Genomic DNA, 24,137 nt, shown 5'->3' with positions numbered 1-24,137 from the left:
TGAAACGCGCAGATTCGCAGTCAGAACTATTTATTATAACATGTTGTCGGGCTTGTTCTCCAACAAGTGACCATAACAATACGCATCCGGTCTCTCCCATGCATACCACACACACTTTATCCCTAGCAGTTTGGCCAACCACACATACGGCTCGGCTCGTTTAAAAATCATTCCTATATACATAGCCAGCAGTTTGGCTTAATGGTAGCGTATATATTTAGCACCACTGCGATCGATGGATCGACTCGCCAAACTGCCGGTTAGATTTGGGGGTTTTGTGACTCCAAATCGATCATTTCTCTATCAGAGTTTGCCAATTTTATCTCATCATTGTTGAAACGATTCCTGAAAATTAGTAATAGATCATTTCCTGTTGTCACAAAAATCTTTGTATTGTAGGCGGGGTACGATGTGTTGACCGTATCCCGGCCTAACGAAACACTGTTGTGCTAGTTTTATAAAGTTTTATTGTTTGCCTATGGTTGTACAAAGGTATGGTATTTGTGGGCAAAAGTATGTCGTTCAGCGGTCTCTGGATATGGTAGAGTGTCGCTGGCTCGGCATTCAGCTATGTACGGAAGGTCTCTGGATACGGCAGTGTGTTGCTGGCTCGTCCGGCTGGTTGATCTTCCAAGTCCGCGTAGTGTAGTGGTGGCTGGTCAGGAGCTGTATGTTGACTGGTCTGCTGCTGTGTGTCGACGCTTGCTGCTGTGGGTCGACTGGCGTTGTTTGGGTGTGCATGCACCAAAAGAGTGATCGGCTTAGAGCGTCAGGGCGTATCTATGTATTCTATATCTATGCAACAACTAGATCTAGATTCGTCTTACCCACTAATAATATCAACTTTTCTATCGAGTGATTTTATTTGTTCATTCCAAGCGGATACATGATGCTGAAGCAAATCCCACGAGTGTGCTTTTTCCTGAAAACTTATTTTGAATTAAGTTTTTAAACATTTTCTACTTCATTAGCAGTACATTTCGAATTTATTAGTATTGTAATAATCACCTGAATGCTTTTTACGTTGGCATCCAAATTCATAGCACTAGTTAATAACGATGACAATTTTTGATCGAGTTTATTCGCATAAAAATCACTAAATCTAATCATTTGGTCTAAAATGAACAACGTACATAAATGTTGATTACAATATATTTTCATTGCAAGAAAACAATATATTTACATATGTATAATATACCTTCTAAAGATTTTATTGCAGTCTTTAATAAATACATATCATGATATAAAGTAGCATGAAATCCAATTTGTGCTATAAGTATATTACAAATATTAAATAAAAACAAATTTAATATGCGATAAATCATTGCGCATACAATATTACTAGAAAATGTATTCTGAATAGTAGTAAATAATAAGTTAAAACAAATTTCACCTGTACTTCTCACATTTTTATCCCATTTATTGTCTTTTGGCTCTGGGATTGGAATCGGATCAATACACAATACACTACAAAATAATCCAAATACTAAAAATTTCAAAATCATTTTATTTTTATAGAATAATGAGTTGAAAAACGTATACACGTGACAGCGTCAATCCACTTGGATGGTGCTGTTGTGCAGGCTGCTGTGTTCTGCGTGGAGTCATTCGCGTGACTGTTTTGCTGGTTGTGCTGGAGTTAGTTGTCTCGGCAGCGGGTCTTGCGTGAAGAACGTTGTTTGACGAAGTGCGTTGAGTGCTGCTCTTCGTTGGTTGTGCTGGAGTTAGTTGTCTCGACAGCGGATCTTGCGTGAAGAACGTTGGTTGACGAAGTGCGTTGAGTGCTGGTCTTCGTTGGTTGTGCTGGAGTTAGTTGTCTCGACAGCGGATCTTGCGTGAAGAACGTTGGTTGACGAAGTGCGTTGAGTGCTGGTCTTCGTTGGTTGTGCTGGAGTTAGTTGTCTCGACAGCGGATCTTGCGTGAAGAACGTTGGTTGACGAAGTGCGTTGAGTGCTGGTCTTCGTTGGTTGTGCTGGAGTTAGTTGTCTCGACAGCGGATCTTGCGTGAAGAACGTTGGTTGACGAAGTGCGTTGAGTGCTGGTCTTCGTTGGTTGTGCTGGAGTTAGTTGTCTCGACAGCGGATCTTGCGTGAAGAACGTTGGTTGACGAAGTGCGTTGAGTGCTGGTCTTCGTTGGTTGTGCTGGAGTTAGTTGTCTCGACAGCGGATCTTGCGTGAAGAACGTTGGTTGACGAAGTGCGTTGAGTGCTGGTCTTCGTTGGTTGTGCTGGAGTTAGTTGTCTCGACAGCGGATCTTGCGTGAAGAACGTTGGTTGACGAAGTGCGTTGAGTGCTGGTCTTCGTTGGTTGTGCTGGAGTTAGTTGTCTCGGCAGCGGGTCTTGCGTGAAGAACGTTGTTTGACGAAGTGCGTTGAGTGCTGGTCTTCGTTGGTTGTGCTGGAGTTAGTTGTCTCGGCAGCGGGTCTTGCGTGAAGAACGTTGGTTGACGAAGTGCGTTGAGTGCTGGTCTTCGTTGGTTGTGCTGGAGTTAGTTGTCTCGACAGCGGATCTTGCGTGAAGAACGTTGGTTGACGAAGTGCGTTGAGTGCTGGTCTTCGTTGGTTGTGCTGGAGTTAGTTGTCTCGACAGCGGATCTTGCGTGAAGAACGTTGGTTGACGAAGTGCGTTGAGTGCTGGTCTTCGTTGGTTGTGCTGGAGTTAGTTGTCTCGACAGCGGATCTTGCGTGAAGAACGTTGGTTGACGAAGTGCGTTGAGTGCTGGTCTTCGTTGGTTGTGCTGGAGTTAGTTGTCTCGACAGCGGCTGTGTTGTGTTGGAGCTAGTTGGCTCAGTGGCGATTTGTTTCGCCGGTTGTGCTGGAGTGGGTTGACTCAACAGCGGGTTGTGTTGGTAGCTGGTCCATATGTACTTTCACACCATGTTACTGTTTCGGTCGTTACAATGGTAGTGAAGGTTTGTGTCGGTCTGGACGGTGCTGTTGTGCAGGCTGCGGCGTCCTGCATGGGCTCATCGAGGTGATGACTCATCGAAGGTGTGATGAGCGGTGCTGGCGGATCAACAGTAGTGGATCCATTTGGTTGTTGTCTCCGGGTTGCGTCTTGTTGTGGCGAAAGCTGCGGAGTTGTTTGACATGGTCACTAGTTGTGGGAACATGTAGCGGACTGCGTTTGAAGTCTGCGTTGAGGGTTGCGTTGTAGACTGCGTTGAAGGCTGCGGTTGCGTGAAGTCTGCGGTTGCTATGTAGGCTGCGATGTGGGCTGCTATGTAGGCTGCGATGTGGGCTGCTATGTAGGCTGCGATGTGGGCTGCTATGTAGGCTGCAATGTGGGCTGCTATGTGGGCTGCGATGTAGGCTGCTATGTAGGCTGCGCTGTGGGCTGCTGTCGTGGCGGCTGTTGGTTGTTGTGGAGGCTGCACTGTGGGCTGCCGTGTTGACTGCGCTGTTGACTGCTATGAAGGCTGCGTAGTTCAAAGATGGGGTCACCAATGTAGGCGGGGTAGCGATGTTGACTGCGCTGTTGACTGCTATGAAGGCTGCGTAGTTCAAAGATGGGGTCACCAATGTAGGCGGGGTAGGTGTGTGTTGACCGTGCTGTTGAATGATCAGAAGGTTGCGTAGATCACGTCGGGGTAGTACCAATGTAGGTGGGGTACATGTGTGTTGACAGCGCTGTTGGATGATCATGTTCGCGTAGTGTAGTGGTGGCTGGTCAGGAGCTGTATGTTGACTGGTCTGCTGCTGTGTGTCGACGCTTGCTGCTGTGGGTCGACTGGCGTTGTTTGGGTTGTACCTCCTTTTATAGTGTTTTTGGAATGCTTGGTGGAAGTGGTTATTGATGCGTACGAAAGGAATTTGCTTTCGTCGAGGCGTCGAATTTTCTGGAATGCTTGGTGGAAGTGGTCGTACGAGCATTTAGTTTGTTGATGCGTACGAAAGGAATTTGCTTTCGTCGAGGCGTCGAATTTTCTGGAATGCTTGGTGGAAGTGGTTGTACGAGCATTTAGTTTGTTGATGCGTACGAAAGGAATGCACTTTTGTCGAGGCGTAGTATTTTCTGGAATGCTTGATGGAAGTGGTTATTGATGCGTACGAGAGGAATTTGCTTTCGTCGAGGCGTAGTATTTTCTGGAATGCTTGATGCTGTTCCGCTCGATGTATTTTGTTGTTGCGGAATATTCTCGAAGGTTTCGATGACGATGACGACGACGAGATTCCTACAGTATATATGTAATTTGTAGAAATTATGCACATAAATCTGAAATCTATAGATGTCTATAATTTCGTGTTTATGTGTGTAAAAATTTTAATAATAATTATGCACAAAATCTAAAAATAATCCATAGATGTCTCTATGATTATTATTTCTGTACTTGATTAATTATTGTATTCGATGTTTATTGAACGTACTGTAGACGTTGTTGTCTGACCGTTTTCGTACACTCGTCGCATTGGAGCGATCTGTAATGACGAGTGTACATTGATTGTAATAAAAATAAAATAAAATATATATCTAATAGATACATCTATTTATATTGGATTGTAATGCTTGTATATTATTTAAAAAAATATATATTACTCTTTTGTAATGCAATCATGGTACACGCTGTATAAACGTAGTCATTTATTACAACATTAATCTAATACGCTCTTATAGCACCATTCACTCGTTAACTTTGTATTGTTTCGTTTGGACAATTGGATTGACGCTGTCACGTGTATACGTTTTTCAACTCATTATTCTATAAAAATAAAATGATTTTGAAATTTTTAGTATTTGGATTATTTTGTAGTGTATTGTGTATTGATCCGATTCCAATCCCAGAGCCAAAAGACAATAAATGGGATAAAAATGTGAGAAGTACAGGTGAAATTTGTTTTAACTTATTATTTACTACTATTCAGAATACATTTTCTAGTAATATTGTATGCGCAATGATTTATCGCATATTAAATTTGTTTTTATTTAATATTTGTAATATACTTATAGCACAAATTGGATTTCATGCTACTTTATATCATGATATGTATTTATTAAAGACTGCAATAAAATCTTTAGAAGGTATATTATACATATGTAAATATATTGTTTTCTTGCAATGAAAATATATTGTAATCAACATTTATGTACGTTGTTCATTTTAGACCAAATGATTAGATTTAGTGATTTTTATGCGAATAAACTCGATCAAAAATTGTCATCGTTATTAACTAGTGCTATGAATTTGGATGCCAACGTAAAAAGCATTCAGGTGATTATTACAATACTAATAAATTCGAAATGTACTGCTAATGAAGTAGAAAATGTTTAAAAACTTAATTCAAAATAAGTTTTCAGGAAAAAGCACACTCGTGGGATTTGCTTCAGCATCATGTATCCGCTTGGAATGAACAAATAAAATCACTCGATAGAAAAGTTGATATTATTAGTGGGTAAGACGAATCTAGATCTAGTTGTTGCATAGATATAGAATACATAGATACGCCCTGACGCTCTAAGCCGATCACTCTTTTGGTGCATGCACACCCAAAGGAAACTAAAATGCATGCATACTCTCTCTCTCTCAGTAGCTACTTAGCTATTAAGTCGGAAGGTCGATTGACTTTTTTCGAAAATGCCAACGTATATTCTATATCTATGAGTTGTTGTCATAGATGGTTTCATTAAATTATAATTTTTGTAGTGGACAAGAAAAGATGTTATTACTTGATGGTAAGTTGGGTTTTTTACTCAACTTGGAATATAATTCCCAAAGGACTGTGAATAAGTTGACAAGTCTTGAAGATAGATTGGATTCAATTGAGAAAGCTGTGAAAAATAAAGAAGCCAGATCTCCCACGATCTATGATGAGTTTGCTACGCGAGGTGTTCTAAGTACATTTAAAACTTTAGAGCAAAAAATGGATAGATCAAATTTGATGTTGCATCAGATGATATCGAATAGACGTGGAATAGGTATTTTTAACTTTTTTTTGTGCAAGATTTATATTATTTGAGTTGTCATCATGATTGTGTAATTTGTAGCCGCCGGGAAATGTCATAGTAATGAATCTGAGAGTCATTATGTTGGAAAAGGTAAATATATCGTCACGTGTTCGACACCTCCAATTATTGAAGAGTTGGTTAAAGATATGTCTTCAAAGGTGGATCTAGTCTATGATAAAATCATGGATGACAGTGGTAGTGATGAAGAAGAAAAAGAAAAGACAAGTGATATTGATGATAATGCTGAGAATGAATATTCAGATGAGATTTATCAATCAGATGAAGCCGAATTTTCTACTCCAAATCCGGGGAAATCAATAATACTTTCAAAATCAGAAAGGAAAGTAGTCAAGAAGTTTTTGAAACATTTGGTCTGTCCGTCGAGGAAAAAATTAGATTTGATTTTAAATAAAATTAATACAAGCCAGGCATCAATTGATAACTTAACTCAAATTTATATGCAAGATAAAAATAACATAAATAATATAGAATGCAATAAAATGGTGGTGTCTAAAAATGAAGAAATATTAAAAAAAATAAATCAGTTAAATGAAATAAATTTACTTTTTACTATGACTATGAAAGAATCTTGGAATGAGTTAATTAAAAATATTTCTAAAATGTGTCAATGTAATTTGTCTGACTCGAAACAAACGACTGAATCAATTTATGATAATAATTCTACAATATTAACCAATAATTACCCTACAATTACTGTTAATAAATATAACGAGAAGGAGTCAATTGAAACTATATTTAACGATGCAGTACGAAATGGAAATTCAAAAAATACCCAATCCATTTTCTCAACTACTGATATGAGTTCAACTATGGAATACGATGACTTTTCAGCCGATGATATCTACTACATCAACGTAAGTGATTTATCGTTAGATATTGTCAGGCGTTTGACAGTGGCAAATTATTCAGTTGATTTCTGTAGAAATCCTGGCTCAGAGTTAGTATGATACAAAGTTCAATTTTTATGTCTTTATTTTATATTCAATAGATGTTTTCACCAGTATTGACAATTTACAGGAGGTATTGCGATGATGAAGGATTCGTGACCATTCAAAGTAGAGTTGATGGGGGTGAAAATTTCTCTAGATCTTGGAATGAGTATAAGTTGGGATTTGGAAGTTTAGATGAAGGCAATTTTTGGATTGGCAACGAAGCCATTCATTATATGACGCTGAAACGTAATCAGTATCTGTTTCCTATTTTGAAAATAGAACTAGAAGATTTTGAAGGCAACACAGCTTTGGCACAGTATAGTACTTTTGAGGTACACCTAATAAGTCAATTTATTCCATCTACTAATAAGATGTAACTATACAAACAAAATGTTATTATTATATTTTGATTTTAGGTAGATTCTGAAGAATATTTCTACAAGTTAAAAATAAGAGGCTATACAGGAAATGCCTCAGATTCTTTTACTTATCACAATGGAGCTAAGTTCAGCACGTATGATAAGACTAATGACAAAGCACCGGCATGTTGTCCTTGTTCAAATTCTTATGGTGGTGGATGGTGGTTTGACAGGTTTTTTTTATTTTTTTATGTACATAAATATACAAACATAAAATGCTTAAAAATTTAATGTCTGAATAAGCATTCTGATTTCCATTTTAATAAGATTATGTTTGTTATAGTTGCTTTGAATCAAATTTAAACGGAGTCTATTATGACGTTCCAACTAAAGACGATTTTAGAGGAATAATATGGGAACACTGGGCTGGTGAAACTTCTTTAGCAAAGACAAAAATGTCTATTAAAATGAGAACTATGTGGATGGATCGGAAACCGACATCTGAAGATCCATAGTTAAAGTCATATTTTTGTTATCTATACATACATACATATATAATATAATCATATAAAAGTATAATAAGAATACTTCTTCAACATAAGCATAAGTAAGCTTCTACTAATAATAATTAATTGATGTAATTAAATTCGGTCTCTGTGACGGGCCCGAATGTGAAACGCCCGAAAACGCAAATATCGGAAGGCAAAGATCGAAAATCGAAAAATCTTAAGTCGAAAGATCAAAAAAAATGGTGCATGGTAAACGGTACATACTCACTTAATTTGCGCGAGCAGGATACAACAGGAACAAGAGGAACAGGCTTTTCCTCCCATATTAATGTGCGCACGCAGAATACGGGAGGAAAACCCTGCTCCTCTTGTTCTTGTTGTATCCTGCTCGCCCAAATTAAGTGAATATGTACGTGAGTATGGACCGTTTACCATGCACCCATTTTTTATCTTTCGACTTTAGGTCTTTCGATTTTCGATCTTTGCCTTCCGATATTTGCTGTTTCGGGCGTTTCACATTCGGGCCCGTGTGGTAGACCCAATTAAATTATATCATCATAAGTAAAAGATGGTTTTTATATAATAAAATTCATTTAATGGTTTTTGTTCATCAATTAAAGTAACATAAAGCTGCATTTACACATTTACGATACATTTACAAGCTTTAATTTAGGCGCATTGGGCAGGTTTCTTTGTCGCCAACTTGCAGATGACACTTTTCAAGTCTACCATAGCTTCGTTTTGCTGATCTTGATCAAATTTCTGCAATGATTCAAAGGTTAAACGATGTATTACATTTTTAAACTAGCACATTACACTATCAACATCGAAATTGATACCTCATTGAAGATAACCGTTGGTACAAATGAAAGCGAAGGCTTCAAATTGGCTGTTTTATCCCCATAGGTGGCCAAGATGTCGTCACCTTTCGTTCCATCGGCACACGTTTGAACATCAGTCGTTGTGATGTTCAATTTTGTAGAGCACTACAATAATTATATGTTTTATTAATATATATGTAATTTAGGATCTTTTTTTTATAATTACAATGCATTACTTCGCTGAGTGCAGCATCAGGACGTTTATTGGACATTAAACAATTGATGAGGTCAAACTTATTCTCGTCGCTCAAGCTTTTGATCTTGAGAGTACATCCTTGTATCTAAAATTTCATAACGTTATCAAACAATACAATAAAAACGATTTAATTGTAATCAAGTTGGTTTTACCTTATTGCCATAACATTCCTTTGGTCCATGTTGACATTCAAATTGCCACTTTCCATCTATTTTATTATGCTGTAATTGTTTTGCAACGGTAAGTACTCATTATAAAATGTATATGTATTTCAGAACGATTTAAGACTTTTAACTTACAACTGCCTTTCCATAGGGGATCAATTTCACTTTGAAAGCATTGTGCATTGTTTGCCATGCTGGATATAATTGCTTTGTGATGAATCTGACACTATCTGGACACAAAGCTTCATAGTATACAGCGACTTTTATCTGAAATGTAGTATATTTGTCAGTTTCGAACAAGATATGAATACATCTTCAAGTTTCAATGAACTCGCAGAGCTTAATCTCATATATTCAAATTGGTTAGCATGTAATGAAATGATTCAGACGGGTCTACGTGACGAGTCAGAATGTTAAATTACAGAAAACACAAATATCGGAAGGCAAAGATCGAAAAAAAAGGGTGCATGGTAAACGGTACATAGTCACATAATTTGCGCGAGCAGGGTACAACAAGAACAAGAGGAACAGACTTTTCCTCCCGTATTCTGCGCGCGCACATTAATACGGGAGGAAAAGCCTGTTCCTCTTGTTCCTGTTGTATCCTGCTCGCGCAAATTAAGTGAGTATGTACCGTTTACCATGCACCTTTTTTCTGTAATTTAACATTCTGGCTCGTCACGGAGACCGGATTCAGACACTTTGAAGACAGCAATTTTCAAATTTATTTAAGCTGCTTGCATGAAATCGTAGATTAAATTGTCAATGTGTTGAATGGAATGAACAGCATCCACTGCTCGAATTCTATTCGACGACTCATGTTTAGATATAAATATTCAATAAAAACAAGTCGTAAACAAATCAAACAAAATGTATTAATAAATTAATAAACTTTATCAGTTTTTTTTAATATGAGTGTTGTTAGGGTTCAACGTATATAAGGTCAAGCGAAAGTCGTTCATGTTAGAGATTCTCATAAGTATAATGAACTTAGAAATATGTAAGCATATATATTTATTTGTACAATTAGTATTATTAATAATTAAAAAATGTTCACATTTTATATTGGTTTAGATATACTTCAAGTTAGATACCTTATCGTTAGAATCAGTTTTTTTTGATTTTGCAGAGACGAGAGCGATTAGACACAAAAGTCCAATAACGTGTTTCATGCTGATAATTTGCTTCATTGTCAAGGCTGTCAGCTGGAAAATAAACGTAAAAACACATATATTTCTGCGAAGAGCGAACACAATGAGTACATTAATGGAAACAACCCGTTAAAAACGTTTACACGGTCATCATACTGCTTTTATACTTATTTATTTTTATTCATATGCATATTTTCATGTACAAATAATATATAATCATATCATATATATGTACATATAATAGCGTTATTCTGTGTGTTTGTGTGAGACAATGCGCGTCCTACTATATGTATGTATAATAGTCTTTTCGATTCGACATATGTAAAGCCAACAAAACGTACGAAAATAATAACAGATCAACAAAAAACTTCTATATATACTGTTTGCTACCAATATTTCCTCTAGGCTAACAAGTCACTGAGCATTTAGCGCCATTTATTGAAAAATTACTTAATTAATTAATTGATGAATTTTTCTATTGGTGTTTTATATAGCCAGCAGTGAATATATTAAAGCTTAATGGTAGCGTATATATGAAGCACCACTGAGGTCGAAGGTTCGAGTCCTCGTCAAACTGCTGGTTAAGTTTGGGGGTTTTGTGACTCCAAATCGATCGTTTCTCTATCAGAGTTTGCCGATTTTATCTGATCATTGTTGAAACGGTTCCTGAAAATTGGTATTAGATCATTTCCTGTTGTCACAAAATCTGTGTGTTTAATTTGTAAAAATTATGCACAGTAATCTGAAATCTATAGATATCTCTATAGACATCTCTATAATTTCGTGTTTATTATATGTATAAAAATTGTAATAATAATTGTACACAAAAATCTAAAAATATTATTTAGTCTCTATGATTATTATTTCTATACTGATTAATTGTTATATGCTATGTATTCTGATTGTATATGTATTATTGTATTTCTGACCGTCATCGTACACTCGTCGCATTGGAGCGATCTGTAATGACGAGTGTATATTGATTGTAACAATAAAATAAAATAAAAAATAAAACAAAATATGTAGGTGGCTAGGTAGTTTTTACTATTTTTTGTCATATTAAACAATTCAATATAAATATTAAATTAAATATATTTGAAAAAAATACGATCGCGTGGGGATCAAACACAGGACCGACAGATTTCTTTATTTTTTTTTAATTAATGGCTTAATATGCCATAGCCCATGCGATGATATTACATCGGGCACAACACTAGTATAATATAATACTAAGGCATGGAAGACCGTATTTCATAGAAGGACGACACGTTTTTCTATGAAACATAAAAAATATGGTAGATCATCGTTGATAGGAAAAAATGGTATTAAAATGAATCGAGGAACTTGTTTTTAATAACAGTACGTAATCAAATTTTATACTTATACTGTTTAAATTTCAACTTGAGTAGTAGTTTAATTAAAATGAATGTATGAAATATATATTTTTTATATATATACGTATGTACCACAGTTTGAGAATGTAAAAGGGACACTAGGGAAGATTTATTAATTTCAGAGATAAAATTCGATAAGAGACCTGCTCGTTATTTTTACAGAATGACGAGGGTTGACATTTTCACTTCGAAACAATAAAGACAGTAAAAAGCAGTTGTCATTTGATATTTCTACGAGCTTTTGTCGTTTCGTATAGCAACACATATACATACATATATCCGTAGATATGTAAAATATCTAGCAATAGCTATAAAAACTGTAAAATATTTCAGTTACAAACTGTAAATAGTAATCATCGTCAATACAACGGTTTATTCCCGTCAATAACTAGTTTTAGCAACACGTTATCCGGTTTTAATGAAGCGAGATGCAATTTTAAAATTGAAATAAATGATTTATTTTGCTTGCTTGGGTCAAATGGTTAAATTTGTTTTTGTTAATATAATTGGTGTATATATTGAGGATATAATAAAATAATTAGGGGCGGATATATAGTATATGAAAGGAATTTTATTGGAAAAAATCGTCATAATAATACTAGTGTTGTGCCCGATGGAATATCATCGCATGGGTCACGGCATATTAAAAATTAAAAGAATTGTGTCGTTTCTGTGTTCGATCCGCACGCGGTCATGTTTTTTTCAAATACCTTTTAAATATATTTTTATTTAATTGTTTAGTATGAAAAAAAATGGTACAAGGTGCCTACCTACCTATATATAAACAATATAAAAATTAATTAAGTAATTCATTAAATAAATTTTCAATCAATGGCGCTAAATGCTCAAAGACTAATTTGCCTAGAGCAGCGGTTCCAACCTTGTGGTACGCGTATCACTTGGTGGTGCGCGAAAAAAATCAATAATGACAGACATTCAGGAATGAATGATTTACAATCATAAAAATATAAATATTTTTATATAATTAATAAACATTATCTTAATTAATCACAGTCGACGTCAATATGTACAGTCGACGATCGAAAATCCGGCATATAATATTTGCTTGAAGACAGGATAGACGCAATGGATATGTTTTGTTAAGAAACTTTTTGGAAAAAAGTTATTTGCAATAGTCACAATTATAAAATGCTCAAAGTTTAATATATTTATCTACTATTTCATCATACCTCTATTACTGATAAATGGTTTTAATAAAAACACAAAATTACAAAGTTGATATAATATATTTTATTTTCTTAATTAAATCTCTTTACAAAATAAATTTAATGAGATCCTTGTACTTGTTTCGAGAAACACAATTTTTTTTAATTAGATTCAAATGATGCGAGATATACTCTTAAGTCTGCAATTAATAATTGTGACTCAAATAATAATAATTGCGTCTACCCTATCTTCAAATTCCTTACAATGCAAATACTATATATGTAATTACACTTGCAATAACAAATTTCATTAAATACAAGCATTTTTATATGGTGGTACAATTTAGCGTAATGTACTACCAAGTGGTACACGAGCCAAAAAAGGTTAGGAACAGCTGGCCTAGAGGAAACATTGGTAGCAAACAGTATATATAGAAGTTTTTTGTCGATTTGTTTTCATATTCGTACGTTTTGTTGGTAGTGTTTTAAATGTGACGTACATATGTATGTGGAATCGAAACGATTATTATAGTACAGCGAGCGTTATCTTACACAGACACACATAATATCAATATTATGTATATGATATACAATTCATTGATGCATCGTGATTTTTAAGCGCATTAATTTTAAGATTTGACGAAACTTTCCTGTGTGCCACGTTTGGCACGCGTGACAGACATTCGCTGTTATAGAAATAGTAAATACGACATGCAAAAGAGCTTTAATATATTTTTCAATGATAACGATTGATTTCAATATCCAAGTGGTTGTGAACAACTAGGCCGATTTATCCAAAAAAATTCTATTAGCATATTATATTTCCATACTTAACCTTATTGACCCTCGTTTATATACAATGAAAAGTTAAAAGTAAAATAGTTGGTAATACATTATGAAGAATAATATTATATGTTCATATTAAATCGTACATACATATGTATATGCAGAATAGACTCTTTGTGAACATACAATTATAATATTCTATCCAGTATTTTTAAAGTTTTGTTTAATGATCAATTCTTGTAGATTTTACCTAATTTAAAGCGTCGTTTTTTACTTAACAATATACCGATATGATAATTATTATATTACTTCCGATGAATTTTAAATACAAAGCCCGCTTTAAAGGTCAATGAATTCGAGTCTGAAATCCCTCAACATGAGGCCACCACCCCTCTACGAATACAGTCTGAGAGACCATTTTGTCGGACAACGAGACGGTTGAATTTTAAATAAATATAATTTTATAATTAAATCTAAATACAAGAAAGCTTCCAAAATTTTGACCGGAACTGTATAATATTTTTTCTGTAATGGGCCTGTTTGCAATGATTAAATTTTACAAGTTTATTGTAGTAGAATATTTCTACAGATTATTGCAACAACATTAATAATGATGATGCTCCAACGTCATATAGCGTCAGTATAAAATAAGCAGAGTTGTAAAACCGATTATAATAAACTGCATGAGTAAATAACCTATTAGTGAAGTAAAAATAAATATGAGAGATAATGAGAGTCTATAATGCAATTTTTATAAGATATATTGTGAAAACGATCAAGTTATAGGCGTTTAAACAATTAAATTCTGACAAGACGAGTTGGTGATGGAAATTCAAACATATACATACATAAGCCTACTAGCTATTAAACGTCACCGTCTTCAAAAATTTCGCAAATTTAGAAGTGTTCATAACGATTATTTTTCACTACGATTGAAATTTCCATCGTTGACCAAACCGCGCAAAATGGCAAAGTTTCAAAACGATCGGAAGACTGTAGAAATTTTAGCTCAAGTCGAACATAGAAAAGCCTTGTAAAAAGGCGGCCCCACAAAAATAAAAACATATTTATGCAGCTTATTTGAATTCAGCTTTCGTAAATAATGATTGACAGTTTAATTCAACAAACAATTCATATATATAAAATGCACAATGTTTTGAAAGCAAATTCTATTGATTGAATTTGAAAGCATTTTTTATGCGAATATTATGTTTTGTTATTGCAAAACACTTCAAACAATAAATGGGTATGTGATTTCCAAGAAGTGAAATGTAGAATTTGCATTAAAATTACAAATCAAAAAATAAATGATATGCTAATGCTATTCGCGTATAGCGAATGTCCAGCGATAACAATAACGGTATTTACTCACTCTTGCGTGCAAATTTAATACAAGACGATCAATAAATCGCAACCTTTTAACATAAAATATATAATAACACAGGAAATAATTCTCACGGATATTTTTTTTGAATAATAATAAATATAATTGTAATAAAAAAAAACCATCGTAAAAATATGGCACTTACCAAACGAGTGAAGATGAGCGTGCTTTCTGTCGAAGAGCTTCTCTGTGACTAGTCGAGTAGCATCGCCTTACATGCAAGAATACGTTGATTATACATAGTATTAGCATGGGGTCGTCAACCTTTTCAGAATGTCGTTCGTTGCATCCCGATGACGGGCACGACGGCAACACATTTTTTTTGTATTCGGGTGTAAACAAACTTGATTAAAGCGAATGTCTTCGATAAAGACAACGCCATTAATTCTCACGATTTTATTGTGCGTTCTTCGGTTTCAATACAATGCAAAAATGAAGATAATTTTGATTGAAAAGTGTGGGAACTATTTATGCAAAAGCTTTTTTTTTTAAAAGTGGGTAACTTCAACACTTTTTACAGGTCTACGTGACGAGACAGAATGTTAAACGACAGAAAACGCAAATATCGGAAGGCAAAGATCAAAAAAAAAATGTTGCATGGTTTAATCTTTCCTACAAAATAAACAGCCTTTTCCTCAATTGCGTCCAATACCAATAAGACCTAGGTATCATCACCACTTGCGACCTAAAATGGTCCGCTCATATAAATCATATTGTCAACAAAACTTACTCATTTTTGTATGTTATAAAGCGGGTATTCAATTTTCTAAATTTAACTATTTTAACAAAAATATATAAAACTTTCATTAGATCTAGACTTGAATACGCTTTTAACATATGGAATCCTCATTTTAAAAAGGATATTACATGTATTGAAAGGGTTCAAAGGAGAATTTCAAAGATTCCTTCTGAACTCAAATCACTTTCTTATAATGAAAGATTGAAAATAATGAATCTCACTACATTGGAGACGAGAAGAACTAGAGGTGACTTAATCGAAGTCTATAAAATTCTTAATAATCACTATAATTGTCATATGTCTAATGTTATTTCATTCAACATAAACACTCACCTCAGAGGTCACTCGCTTAGACTCCAAAAAGATAAATCTAATAAATTGATCAGAGATACATTCTTTTCTAAGAGAGTGGTTTCAGTTTGGAATAGTCTTCCCAACGATTTAGTAACCTCTATTAATATTAATATTTTTAAGAATAAACTTGATACTTTCTTTAAAACCAAAGGATTTTTGTGATTCTTCTTTCCCATAATCATATTTCTGTATTTTTTATCTTTTTTGTTTATATATTTTATATTTTTTTTCTTCTCTTATTTTATTTTATTTTAATATTGTTTTTTTTAATGTATTTAAATTTTTCTCATTTTTTTATTGCATATACATATGTATAATTTGTAAAATATGTTTATTCAAACCCCTTGGGCCTATCGGCTTTGCCGCCTCCCCCAAGTATATTAAATAAAATAAATAAATAAATGGTAAACGGTACATACTCACGTACATACTCACTTAATTTGCGCGAGCAGGATACAACAGGAACAAGAGGAACATGCTTTTCCTGCCGTAATCTGCGCGCGCACATTAATACGGGAGGAAAAGCCTGTTCCTCTTGTTCCTGTTGTATCCTGCTCGCCCAAATTAAGTGAGTATGTACCGTTTACCATGCACCATTTTTTTTTTGATCTTTCGACTTAAGATCTTTCGATTTTCGATCTTTGCCTTCCGATATTTGCGTTTTCTGTCGTTTAACATTCTGTCTCGTCACGGAGACCGGAAAAACGGTTAGTATATATATCAGTGGCGTGCGGTAAAAGTCTCTCCCCCCCCCCCAGTCGTACATCCTCACTTAATTTGCGTGAGCAGGATACAACAGGAACAAGAGGAACAGGCTTTTCCTCCCGAATCCTGCGCGCGCACATTAAACAAGGCTGTATGACAAAAAGAGAGATAATTTCACCGCATGCCACTCATATATATTATATAAACATAGTACCGTTTACCATGCACCCTTTTTTTTGATGTTTCGACTTAAGATCTTTCGATTTTCGATCTTTGCCTTCCGATATTTGCTTTTTCGGGCTATTCACTTTCGGTTCCGTGAGGCAGACCCGAAATATTTGTGTGAATTTGCATTTGAAAAATAAATATTAATATTGAACAAGAATACATTAAAAATTCAAATTCTAATAATATCATATACTAACTTGTCAATTTAAATATGACGTACATACATACATATATGTACATATAAAATGTTGCTAATCACTGATTTTTCTTCGAAGATAATAATGTGCTGAGAAGAAAAAAACGCTGAGAAACGTTAATGCACTATTGAATGACGATTCGGATCGTTAAATAATATTTAACCGAGATGAAAAAACGAGATTATTTAATACACGGAAACGGAAAATATAATCGAGTTGGACAATTTGAATGCATTTCGAAATAGGAATATTATTTATTTATTTTGAAATGTCGACAAAAGACTTCCACTCGGTGAAAATAACTCAAATTATAAAAACAAAAAATAAATGATTGCAAGAAACATACATATGAGCATTTGTAAAAGTTTGTAGTTCCATTAGCAGTCGAAAAATGTGTTGTCAGGGGTTGAAACCTTGATTCAGTCATGCAGGGCCGTGCCTAGGAATTCGGTGCAAACTTAAATCGACTGCTCTTTAATTTTATCAGAATTTTTATGAATCATTATATTTAAAAAAAAAATAGTACATCCGAGTAGTCCAAAAGTCTTACCTTGTGATAAATATTGTGTGAGAAATATAGTGTTGAAATAAAAATTAACCAGAAAAACTGGAAGAAAACCAAATCGTTAGTTCTGAACAGGACCAGATGACAAGCTTTTACCCCCAACCCCACATCTAGGACATTGTTCTATCGATAACCAACCAATACTCAACATCATTGAAGAAATATATACATCTGACAGTCGCAAAGATAATAGAATATAAAAGACCTAGCTCTATGCGAACTGAAGTTATTCCTAAAGGGAAATAATGCTATCCCATTATTTCCCTGAATATATACATAGTTCGGATGTGTTACATGTTGTAACTTGCAACAGCAATCCACAAGTATACAACAACACTAACCTAAATGCATTGTAAAAAGTACGATGTCGTGTTTCGTATTTTTTAAGGAATATATATGTAATTTTTTCGACCTTTACATTTCGGCCGCCTGTGTGCGTTGCACACATTTGTACATATGGTAGGCGTGGCCCCGAGCATCTGTTAAAGTTTTTAGTTCCATTAGGAGTCGTAAAATGTGTTCTCAGGGGTTAAAACCTTGTTTACTTGAGGTGTGGGTGCATTCGCACGGCACATTTCAGGTATTATTTCCTAACGCATGCACGCTTTATGTGTTCATGCGTTCTTGTTTATTTTATACTTGGTTATGAACAGTGGGGGTTTTTTTTATTAGAGCAGTGATGTGTGGTTGTTCTTGTGCGATATTCATGAACAACCGTCTCGTTCTCCGACGAAAGGGTCTCTTAGACTATATTCGTTGGGGGGGTGGTGGCCTCATGTTGAGGGCTTTAAGAGTCAAATTCCTTGACCTTTAAAGCGGGCTTAGAGGTTAAAACTTTGATCCAGTCATGGATAGAGGCAGAAGCGGTGAGAATTCATAGTGGGGGGGCTGCAGGGATTAATCAGGATGTAGTAGCTCGTTAACCAAACCGGTATTCAAATGAAAACAAAAATAGCATGCATATATACTATACTGGGAGGTCTGCAGCCCCGCAGTTTATATGGACGACAAAAATAGCATTCATTTGTACTGTACTGGGAGGCTGCAGCCCTGAATCTCATTAGCCAGCAGCATAGCTCGGTCGTTAAGCTTCTGCTTAGCGTCGAGAGGTGCCGGGTTCGATCCCAGGGCCCGGGCCTCGAATGAAAATGAATTTTTCAGAGTATGCTGTTGGTTAGACCTGGATTTGTGACTTCAGTTTGATCGTTTCCTATCAGAGTTTGCCAATTTTCTCTGATTTCATTGTTGAAACGGTTCACTGAAAAAACTGGCTAAAAATCCCTCCTATGCGATATCTCACCTATAATTTGTTATTAATTAATGTGCAATAAATAAGTTTGTGTACAAATTGATAGATGTCTCATTGATTTGCGAGTTTTTCAGTGTCTCAGTGATTTATATAAAAATGCTGAATTGTAATATGTAATTTGTAATTGGCCAGGAAGGCGCATTGGGGTATACCTGTAAGGCCTTCCTGGTATATGTATATGTAAAATAAAATAAAATAAAAAATATGGACGAGCCGCTACGGATGGAGGAGATTTTTCTGATTGGAAACTTTGTCCCATCTGCTTTTTTGTTTCATATTTGTAATTCCATACGTAATACTACATCGTCATATTTAATCTAATTTGTATCATAGAACCATAGGTTTTGGACCCCCTGTATTGTGAGACTATGCTCCCGCATAACCACGCTACATTCTCCATTGGATACATATTTAAACCAAATAATACACTTTGAACTAAAGAACGTATGATCAAAGTACCAGTGTCATTAAATTTTCATATAAATATATGCCATGTACTTAAGAATATTAATATAGAAATTCAAACAAGAATTTTTTAAAATGGTACCCTAGAGAAATTTGGGAAATAGTGTACATTTTACATATAAATATACATAAATTATACATTACTAATACGGTAAAGAAAAAGATGTACGATACCAATGGCGGATACTCGTTATGAAATCGTACCTATACTTGCTTCAACTATACAACAGCCACTCGCTGCCAATCACTATAACAACCATTTACGATTGATTACATTTCTAAAGTCATAAGCGGTGCCCTGAGATGAAGACACTTCAGTACATCAATTTTCTAATCCAGTTTGTCCACATTTTTCCTTTGTCTGTTAGGTATTTCAATACCATTCAACGGATAAGAAACCGAATTCAAATAAGGAAAATGAATGTTATATTTGATGATGCGAGTGGTATAAATACATTTTTGATCAATTACATGCATTTGGAACTTGAGCTGATGCGTATGTAAGGGGTCAGAATTGATCGGAGCCATTTTTAGCCAAGTACTGGGGAAATTATGCTAATGTAATGGCGCCAAATCACGACACGATATTATGAGGTCAAAACTAAATGGCGCAGTTTCATGCGAATTGATTGCATTATATTCAAATCAAATACAATGTACCACCTCTTGTTTTGAATATGCTCTTATTTATTTTCATTTCACACTCTCATATGTACATTATTTAAATTAATACTATTTTTTTGTATTATATTTTTTGATTAAAATGTGGGTACTTTTCATTAAATAAATTTGTACGGTCTCCCCAGGGAAGAGTAGTTCTATAGGGAGATAGTATAACCAGGGTTGGCTCAAAGTTGCAGCAGACTAGGCACGTGTCTAGGGGCGCCATAGATAAAATAAATAATTTGGCTTACTTTGAACTTAAAAAACATTTTATATTCAACTTAATTTTTCTACTCGAAGTAAGAATGCTTATTGTAAAATATAATTAGCGAGGAACGCAGGAAGTTGACTGTCAAATATCAACGACTCACGAACAAACTCTAATTTGGAATTGTATTTTATTTAAAATACCGCTGAAACATATGTATGTATATATCATACATATTTATAATACATCAGGGATGAATTTGCTTCACGAAATTAAATAACTTTTATTCGTAACTATCCGTATTTTATTGATTTTTATACATAAAATCTGTCTATTTTCATTAAAAAATTTTAATTTAATTTTATGTTTTTGTCTTAATATATTTTTCTTCAATTTAATGGAGGGGGGGGGGGAATTTATTTATTTAATTTATTATTTTAAAATAATAACAACAACAATAAAATGACCAGTGTGACCTGACAGGTTGCCCCAAAGCGTCACACCGGTCTTACAAAAAAAAGAAGAAAAATATAAAGAAAATAACAACGAAAAAGCAATAAAAATTCCAATCATTCATCTCATTCAAATAGTCTCGTATTGAATCTCAAGAAACTAACCAGCTCATCAACATGACAGTTGAACAGGTCAAAATGCTCATGAATCACATTAAGGAACCGGATAGCTTCCACCAGTGACGAGTTCTTGAAAGTAGACGTTCTTGCAAAGATAGGTTGAAAGAGTCGTCGATTACTCAGCGCTCTATCGGTCTCAGGAGCCCAAAACTTAAGCTCTGATAAAATCGAAGGATTGTCAACAACTCCATTTAAAACTCCAAAGAAGTATTTGGAAATGGCAACAATCCTTCTAGAAGCCAAAGAATTAAAGCCCAAGGTACCTTGCAGAAACGCTGTGGGAAATAAATACGGATAATACCCATACTTTTTCAAGTATGGGTATCGTAGAAATTTCTTCTGGACTCTTTCTATCAATAGAGATAATTTAATTTCAGTAGGACTCCAAATTACAGACCCAAACTCCAATATGCTCCGGAATGAAACCAATCTGCCTATGGGCTTCATATACCCTCGGTCTGGGCCTGAGTATATCAAGGAAATAACGCATCCAGCGATGCGAAAATGCCCAAGGATTTTCAATGAATTATTATATATACATATGTATGTATATAAAGATTTTATATATTTATATATATTTTTTTATATTTTGAAACATAAATTTCCGCATTAAAAAAGTGAAGTCACGTACTGCATCACGTTAATACGTAATTAATTATCATACTATTTAACGTACATTGGGAAGTATAGTGGCTAATTCTCGATTTTTATATTTTTTAGAAGTTGTGACCGCATTTCAGCTCGTCACGACACATTATCGATTCCCCGAGCATGTCGAAGACCACACCCTCATCCAAGGGTCGCACGCGACTTGCTACTTACAAGCCACACCCAATTGTCACACCTATATTTCCCATGTATTGAAAGCTACTACAAATCAGACAAACTCAACTGAAAATTGGACTAATTTCGGTCGATTGAAACGAGAGTTTCCAGCAAAATTTCCATCGAACATTTTCTTTTCATAACAGGTGGTTAAAAATCAAATGATACATTTCTAAATGTCCACCTGCTCCAAAGATTGTTTTATTATGCTCATATGAGATTTAAGATTTTTTTCAAATTTGTTTTCCATGTTTTTCTACTTTCTAAGTATTCATTTACATTTTTTGAATAGCTCCATATAACTTTTTCTCTTTGGCCAAGTCGGACATGCGCCATTATCTGTGAATCAAGTTTCTGTTGGAATATAATTACCTATGTACATATGTACATATACTTGTTTGTTATCTATTAACAGCACCAATTCAAGGTTATATAATAATAATTTCCTTGGAAAAAACGTGTCTGAATTTAGATTAAATACATAAAAGTAAACTTCTGATTTTAATAAAAACAAAAAAACAAAAAACGATAGCTTATATTGAGGTTCAATGTTTTACGAAACATGTGCATCTGCAGTAGGCGTGGAGTGTTTGTTATTATTTTAAATTAATCAATGCTGTTATTTGAAAATGTTATTTTTTAAAGTAATAACTAGACATGGGATAGTTATTAAGACAGTAGCAAATAACAATACATCGTTCCAACAGTGTTCAAGGCAAGAGAGCAAAAAAGCTTGTAAAAAAAAAGTTTTTCTACGAAGTCAACAATAGAAAAGCCATATTGTTCTAATCAAAAAAAGCAAAAATGTATTATATTAATAAATAAACATTTAATGATAAAAATAATTGACATATGTATATGTATTGTGAATGACAAATAAGTCACACTTTGCCAAATATAAAAATTTTTTCGAATCATATAGAAAATATAGACAACCGGGGCTGGCGTATTCTGATCCAAAGAGACCTATAACTAAAGCGATCACAGTTAACTAAATGCGACCCTCTGTATACAGAAATACGGATCATTTTTCTCTGCTTCAACTGACTGTCTACACTCTACACACTCGCAAGTGCCAGAGTAGTAGCAAACAGAAGCTGGCGACTACGGGACCACGGCAGATAAACGACTGCCCCGAACTGAATTACGAACCGGTTCAACTCATAGCGTAATGAGCGGGACAAAGAAACTTCTTGACGAGTCACCAACATCAATAATCAAAAATTCTTCTCTTTTTTGGTTACGATAAATTTGTGTGGGGCGGTGCAAAAGCTACAAATTATGGAAAACCCGATTTGCCGAAATTCTGAAAGGCCTTGTGTAGGCTATTGAAACTACTTTTAATAATATTTTATTGGTTTATGACCAATTGCTGTACCTTTTTGTTTGGATATGCAAATTTTTTTGTTCTGTCATAGAAATTTGAAATTCATAATTATTAGTTTTGAGGAAAAAAACAATAATTAAAGAAAATCTTAAAAAACCGATTGATCGAGTCAAAAAAGCCGGTTTTTGGTTTTTTGAAAAATATCAAAAAACCGGTTTTTCGGTTGTGGCTTAGGCCGGCTTGGAGGCCCTACGTGACGACCTTTTACAATAGCTATCCCAATTTTCCCTACCCTGTTATGTCAAATAGCACGCCATATTAGTGAACGACAAAAAAAGTTGAATATTCTATGGCAAAAAATAAAAAAAAACTTAGATCGTCGTCAAAATTAATATTTACGGAGACCATGTAGTTTTTAGAAGGCTTTTTTTTATTTATGTTTAAATAAAAAACAGCGTAAGTACGACAATATAAACAATTTTTAGCTGTTATTGGAATGTTTGTCTTCTTCGGAGATGGCTGAATTGAGATTATTTATTTATTACATACATAACCGTCCACGCGTATGTTAGATTTTTATATGTATGTATATATGTATGTATGTATGTAAGTTTGGAATCTCGTCGTCACATATTATTGTCAGGTATAATTTTATCATTTAAGTGTTGGACTTTTCGATATTTTTCATCTTTAATATTGTGACTTCTACATACAAAGTTTTGAGTATCATTTAAGGACTTTTGCTAGTTTGGCTAATTTGGCTGTCGACTGCTAACCGCTCATTTAACTTTTATTTTATGTTTTTATTTTATATTTATGATTATTGTAAGAAATTTTAATATCATGTTTTTATTTTTAATTCTTGTATTTTTACTTTTTATTTTAATTCTTGAATATAATTACGAAAAAAAACTTCTATATACATATGTATATATATATATATATATATGTATATATATATATATATATATATATATATATATATATATATATATATATATATATAAATATATATATTTATATATATATATA

At 34.2% G+C, this 24,137-nt stretch overlaps 2 protein-coding genes across 2 annotated transcripts; one reads left to right on the top strand and one right to left on the bottom strand.

Moving 5' to 3' along the window:
* Positions 1–4,596: 4,596 nt before the first annotated feature.
* On the top strand, positions 4,597–7,772 carry LOC143917250 (uncharacterized). The gene is made up of 10 exons (XM_077438735.1): positions 4,597–4,826; positions 4,950–5,021; positions 5,105–5,211; positions 5,298–5,392; positions 5,644–5,915; positions 5,985–6,479; positions 6,531–6,903; positions 6,987–7,230; positions 7,315–7,490; positions 7,601–7,772. The coding sequence occupies exons 1-10, from the start codon at positions 4,715–4,717 to the stop codon at positions 7,770–7,772; spliced, it is 2,118 nt and encodes a 705-aa protein (XP_077294861.1). The 5' UTR covers positions 4,597–4,714.
* On the bottom strand, positions 7,513–15,198 carry LOC143916640 (GILT-like protein 1). Its single transcript, XM_077437833.1, has 7 exons — positions 15,034–15,198; positions 10,102–10,212; positions 9,143–9,274; positions 8,996–9,064; positions 8,824–8,928; positions 8,606–8,752; positions 7,513–8,528 (listed from the first exon to the last, which is right to left on the bottom strand). The coding sequence occupies exons 2-7, from the start codon at positions 10,195–10,197 to the stop codon at positions 8,436–8,438; spliced, it is 642 nt and encodes a 213-aa protein (XP_077293959.1). The 5' UTR covers positions 10,198–10,212; positions 15,034–15,198; the 3' UTR covers positions 7,513–8,435.
* Between the last annotated feature and the right edge of the window lie 8,939 nt (positions 15,199–24,137).

This window comes from Arctopsyche grandis, chromosome 9, assembly GCF_051622035.1.
Source record: "Arctopsyche grandis isolate Sample6627 chromosome 9, ASM5162203v2, whole genome shotgun sequence".
Lineage (NCBI taxonomy): Eukaryota > Metazoa > Arthropoda > Insecta > Trichoptera > Hydropsychidae > Arctopsyche > Arctopsyche grandis.
The sequence above is the reverse complement of the archived record's forward strand: the minus strand, read 5'-3'. Positions and strand labels throughout refer to the sequence as shown.

Bases quoted from the DNA above. Each gene is read 5' to 3' on its own strand.
- LOC143917250 (XM_077438735.1), top strand. From the start codon at position 4,715: ATGATTTTGAAATTTTTAGTATTTGGATTATTTTGTAGTGTATTGTGT. The intron at 5,212-5,297 runs GTGATTATTACA...ATAAGTTTTCAG, and splicing joins CCAACGTAAAAAGCATTCAG to GAAAAAGCACACTCGTGGGA. The intron at 6,904-6,986 runs GTTAGTATGATA...AATTTACAGGAG, and splicing joins TGTAGAAATCCTGGCTCAGA to GTATTGCGATGATGAAGGAT.
- LOC143916640 (XM_077437833.1), bottom strand. From the start codon at position 10,197: ATGAAGCAAATTATCAGCATGAAACACGTTATTGGACTTTTGTGTCTA. The intron at 9,275-10,101 runs GTATCTAACTTG...ACTACATTTCAG, and splicing joins AAACTGATTCTAACGATAAG to ATAAAAGTCGCTGTATACTA. The intron at 8,529-8,605 runs GTATCAATTTCG...GAATCATTGCAG, and splicing joins CAACGGTTATCTTCAATGAG to AAATTTGATCAAGATCAGCA.